The sequence below is a fragment of the Lycium ferocissimum genome, chromosome 7 (genome assembly GCF_029784015.1).
Source record: "Lycium ferocissimum isolate CSIRO_LF1 chromosome 7, AGI_CSIRO_Lferr_CH_V1, whole genome shotgun sequence".
NCBI lineage: Eukaryota > Viridiplantae > Streptophyta > Magnoliopsida > Solanales > Solanaceae > Lycium > Lycium ferocissimum.
The window spans coordinates 69,921,907-69,927,103 of NC_081348.1; the positions used below are offsets into that span (position 1 = coordinate 69,921,907).

A 5,197-nucleotide genomic window follows, 5' to 3' on the forward strand; every position below is an offset into this window, starting at 1 on the left:
AGCTTGATTGGGCACAAAGTTAAGCAATAAAAAGAATCCTGAATTAAAGATGTATGTAATGTCGTAAAATATTTTTTGAATCTTGTGTTTTTAAACTTGTCACGTAGGATGTTTGAATTTATAATTTACTAAATATAGAAATAATTACTCTTTTAGGATAGACAAAAATGAAAGTAAGACAATTAAATTGAGACAGATAGAGTATATTATTAGACCATGATAGCATATTACATCAGATTGCTTATTTTGATTCTTTAGTAATTACTAGCTCTATTCACTATTATTTGTCTACTGTGAACTTTACACACCTTAAGAAATAATAAATGAAATGCATAACTTATCATAATGCTCATATTAATTGGTGCATAGTTTTAATAGACTTAAAAAATAATTTGAAATAAGTAATTAATACTATGTTAAAATAAAAAAAATTCTCTTTTTTTAATATGCTAAAAGTGATAAGTAAAAGCGAAAATATATTTTTAAAATACTGAATAAGTAAAAGTGAACCGAGGGAGTAATTGACATTTATTATAGACAGATGTCTGTAGTTATCAAAATGTGATTTTAGTGTGTAAAATTTTCTTAGTCTTTTGGTGATTTAAATTGAAAAATATATGCTTTAAGTAGTAGGGAGTGGAAAGAGACTTGTCCTCTCCAATAAGGCGAAGAAATAGGAAACAACACGCTTCCTCTTCTGCTCCTTGCCAACCTTCTACCTGCCTAAACGGGTAAAATTATTTTTTCCCATTTTTACCTTTTCTTTTTCTTTCTTCTTGATTTTTCACATTTTATCGTGTCCTGTCCTACTAGAACTGGCAAAGAAAAATCTTTACTCTTTTTATATTATATTTTCTATTTTATTTTGCTACGATTTAATTTATTTTCTGAATTAGAAATGTCGTACTAGTGATTTGACATTGTTTTTTTCCTTTTTTTTTTTGGGTGTTTTCTGAAAATATTTACAAAATCAAATGATTCCAATAAAGTCAAAAGGATATAGAGGATGCTGACTAGTTTGAAGTGTAGTTGATTGATTGAGTAATTAATTTCATGAGGTTGAAGAAGGTTATAGATCCATGTTGTTGGGTATGGTCAATTGTTTGTTTTGTTTATGAAGTATGTTTTTGTATAGTGGACACTCGATGAATGAGTTTGACTGATACTTCAATGAAGTTACTTGTTGGATCCAAATATAGATAGTTTCGAATATTGATGTTTAATGAACTTATGAAGGTTAATAGATCCACGCTCTCGTCTGTTTTCAGTTTCTTTTGTTTATGGAATATACTTAAAGTAGTTGACCCTGGATGAATGAGTTTAACATTGGAGTAAGTTGCTCGGACTAGGGTGTCGGTGTCTGATAGGGGTGCGGATCTAGAGGTCGGATCCTTCATGATCTAAATATTAAGATTTGGGAGTATGGATACAGGTTCGGATATGGATGGGGGAATTCAGCTAAAAATAATGCAAATATCTAAAAATAGAGTTATATGCCTAAGTTATGAGACATTATTTAGAAAACTTACAAGGTATTCTGAGGAGAAAATATTGATCAAGAGGAGAATCCAAGAAGGAGATATAAGGAAGGAGACATAGAAATTTATATATACAAGCTATCCATTTTCTTCAATTTCACCTTAGCTTTTGGCTTTATTACAAAAATCATTGTACCTGTCCCAAATTTCTCTATTGATTTTGGCCAAAGTATCCAAAATCAGTTGACCATATCCGGTACGGATCCCGCACCCACAGCCACACCCACGTTGTGTCAACACGGGTGCGGCACCGAAAGTGAAGAGTCCGAGCAACTTAGGGAGTTGATATTTGAATGAAGTTTATCTAGGCTTGTGGGTGTTATATTTTGGATCCAATCATCACAAAGAGTGTCAAGTTTTTGCATTTGAATGTTTTTTTGGACTTGAAATGAGTTTGAAGAAGGTTAATTATGGCCATATGAATGAGTTTGTCACTGAAGTTAATACTTGAATAAACTTCTGATCTTGGCTTGTTGGTGTTAAGTTTTTTATCCAAATGTGTACAAAAGGTCCTGGCCTGAATGAGGTCAAACCATGCTATATACAGCTAGCTGTACTTTGTCCTCTCCATTATTGAGGTATTTTGGTCTGGCGTTTTAACCGAGAGCTGCCTGATCATGATATTTCAGTTTTTTTCAGAGCTGCAATGAAGCAAAGTCTTATCTGTTGTATCTTTCTTTACTGTCCTTAGGTGATCATCTTCAAGTTGGCAGTGAAGACTATGTGTTTGAGCTTGCGCCTAATTGCCAATGTTGTAGCATATTTGTTAGCATATATGAATGACTTGAATTCTTTGAAGGTGGTATACAATATCTGTTTATTGGTGAACATTTCTATTATATCTTCTTGGACTTCACCAAAATATAAAAATTGATTCCCATGGTCAACTTCTACTGTTATTTCTAAATGTCTTACTACTGAACTTTTTGATCAGATTTTCACTGTCCTCTGCCTTGTCGTACCATGGGATCTTACCTGAACTTCAAGAACTTTGGTGACTCATCACAACCAGAGAGCAGCGGTGGAAATAATAGTAATTTTTGGTTGGGCCGACAATCTTCCATATACTCGTTTACCTTTGATGAGCTGCAAAGTACGTGTGGACTTGGAAAAGATCTTGGGTCGATGAATATGGATGACCTCTTGAAGAACATTGAAGAGTCTCAAGCATTGCCATCTTCTGCTGGTGCTGGGGGAAATTTGCAGAGACAGGGTTCTTTGACACTGCCTAGGACACTAAGTCAGAAAACTGTCGATGAAGTATGGCAAGACTTTCAGAAAGAGACTGTTAATGCTAATGATGGAAGTGGAACGGGAGGATTAAACTTTGGGCAGGGGCAATCTACCTTGGGAGAAATGACATTAGAAGACTTTTTGGTTAGAGCAGGGGCTGTGAGAGAAGATATGCAACCAACTGGATATTCAAATGATGTTACATTCACTCAACCTAGTAATAACAACATAGCATTTCAACAAGCAACCCAAAACCCTGGACAGTTGAGTAATCAAATTGCAGGGAATAACATATTCAATGTGGTTAGTACCACATCTTCACAGCAAAAGCCACAGCTGCCCCTTTTCCCCAAACAAACAACTGTAGAATTTGCATCACCCATGCAATTAGGTCAACTGGCTTGCCCAGGGACAAGGGCTCCCATGTCTAATCCGACTGCAAATACTAGTAGTATCATGCAGGGTGGTGTTATGAGCATGGCTCCAGTAAAAGGAGGATCTCCTGGAAATCTTGATACATCTTCTGTTTCACCTTCACCTTATGCTGTGTGTGGTGAAGTTGGAAGAGGAAGGAGATCATGCACTTCTTTTGAAAAAGTTGTTGAGAGAAGGCGTAAGAGGATGATAAAGAACAGGGAGTCTGCCGCCAGATCAAGGGATCGCAAGCAGGTGATTTCATATATGAGTTACTTCGTTTGTTTCTGATTCCCTTGTTTTTTAATATCCGTCACTCTGGTCAACAATGTTGTATAATTACTCATTCCCAACAGAAATGAAATAGTTGGTAGTGTTTCTCACACCTCCTTTTCTCAATGCTGTAGATGTTGCAATAGATAATTTGTCCTTTAGATACTTCATTTTGTATTTTTAATCAAAAAGCAAACTCATTAAGTTACCAAAGGAGACTCTCGGAGAAGTGTATGTGCTCTTAGCTATAGCTGATTTTAAATCATGATCACAATTGGGGGGAGATTCGAGAGAGCGCGAGAAAGATTTTAACATGTTGGGATTCTGCAGTTTGGTTTGAATATCAATTTAGTATAAGCTATGAAATGTCAATGCCATTAATTGACTTCTTCATTTGTCCGGGATATGTCAGGCATACACTTTAGAGTTGGAAGCTGAAGTGGCGAAGCTTAAAGAAATCAAGGAAGAGTTGCAGAAGAAACAGGTATGATAACCATGTTTGAGAATTACTGGATTACTTTAATGTCCTTGATAAGTGTTGTGTTTGTAACCATGGGTTTTGAATGCTCATGCAGGCTGAATTTATGGAGAAGCAGAAAAATCAGGTATAGACATCTTTCCTGCTGCAAATATCTTGTACTATGAATTACGATTACAACTTTTTTTCCTACTTAATCATGGACTAGATACAGGGATGTAAATTAAACAATCTAAGCAATAGAGTAAGCAAACAAAATAAGCGCAGAAAACACGTAACTCACTAATAGCAAAATGATTAAAGCTTCAAATGGCTGTTCCATACATTGCCCAAGTGAATGGAGGTAACTGGACAACTTCTCTATAAAACTCATCAGCTGCTAAGATGTGACAACTTGAAAAGGAGACTCTGTGTATGTGATTTGTTATACCAAGTTGTTTGACTGGCGGTCAAATGACCTTGTCATAGCTAAATTTGGTTGTTAACTAGTCTGTTTTGTCCAATTGCAGTTATTGGAAAAGATGAATATGCCGTGGGAAAATAAACTAATATGCTTGAGAAGGACAGTGACAGGACCTTGGTAGTCAAATATGGAAGTAGAAGAGCAAATCCCCGAGTAGACGGTTGGCGAATTGGTAGACAGGAGAATGAAGTGAACTATCTGTTTTCTTCTCCTTTTCTTTTTTAATGATCAAATCAGTTGACGAACCTGTCCGGCGTTCCAGAGAGTGAGCCTGCTCCTCTACCCTCCTCCCAGCTTATGCATTGAAATATGTTTTAATTCAGGTCTTTCCGTCAAATGATAGATTACGTATAGTGCAGCACAGGTGCTGTGTACTGTACATTATGTAAACAATATTCTTGCATAAAGTTTCCTCGTGTGCTTTTTTGTTGGCTTCACCATACGAGTTATTGGGGCAATTAGGTTGAATCAGTTTTATGACATGGTACCTCGAGTTTTCATTTAAATAATCACATGAACCAAATATCTGGAAGTAAAGTTTCTGTAAAAGCAACTAATTATTTACCGAATATGTTTTCTTACTCTTCTGAAAATTTATGATATAGATCTGTCTTGCACGAACTAATTTCTTAAAGAGGAACTTTCTGACTTATACATACATATTTCCCTTTTAGAACTTTGAAAATTCTTACGCTACAATTTCGATCATCCATAGTTATGTTCTACTTGGATTACACAAAGGTATAGTAACTCGTTGTGTTAAAACTTAAAAATGACAAAGTAAAACAATTCTAAACT

At 35.4% G+C, this 5,197-nt stretch overlaps 1 protein-coding gene across 6 annotated transcripts; it reads left to right on the forward strand.

The window, feature by feature from the left end:
- The first annotated feature begins 574 nt into the window (after positions 1 to 574).
- Positions 575 to 4,836, forward strand: LOC132061863 (ABSCISIC ACID-INSENSITIVE 5-like protein 7). 6 transcript variants are annotated; one of them, XM_059454548.1, is made up of 6 exons: positions 580 to 731; positions 2,230 to 2,361; positions 2,473 to 3,440; positions 3,871 to 3,942; positions 4,034 to 4,063; positions 4,446 to 4,836. In XM_059454548.1, exons 3-6 carry the CDS (start codon positions 2,502 to 2,504, stop codon positions 4,518 to 4,520), a joined length of 1,116 nt encoding a protein of 371 aa, XP_059310531.1. In that variant the 5' UTR covers positions 580 to 731; positions 2,230 to 2,361; positions 2,473 to 2,501; the 3' UTR covers positions 4,521 to 4,836. The 6 variants fall into 6 exon arrangements, with proteins under 6 accessions (XP_059310529.1, XP_059310531.1, XP_059310530.1 ...); XM_059454547.1 differs by having other exon boundaries at positions 2,230 to 2,337; XM_059454549.1 differs by lacking the exon at positions 580 to 731 and adding an exon at positions 800 to 1,089 and having other exon boundaries at positions 2,230 to 2,337.
- Positions 4,837 to 5,197: the final 361 nt, after the last annotated feature.

What these genes read in the sequence shown, in the direction of transcription:
- LOC132061863 (XM_059454545.1), top strand. An exon ending in GATCAAGGGATCGCAAGCAG is followed by an intron (nt 3,441 to 3,870) that starts GTGATTTCATAT and finishes GGGATATGTCAG; the next exon opens with GCATACACTTTAGAGTTGGA. An exon ending in AAGAGTTGCAGAAGAAACAG is followed by an intron (nt 3,943 to 4,033) that starts GTATGATAACCA and finishes ATGCTCATGCAG; the next exon opens with GCTGAATTTATGGAGAAGCA.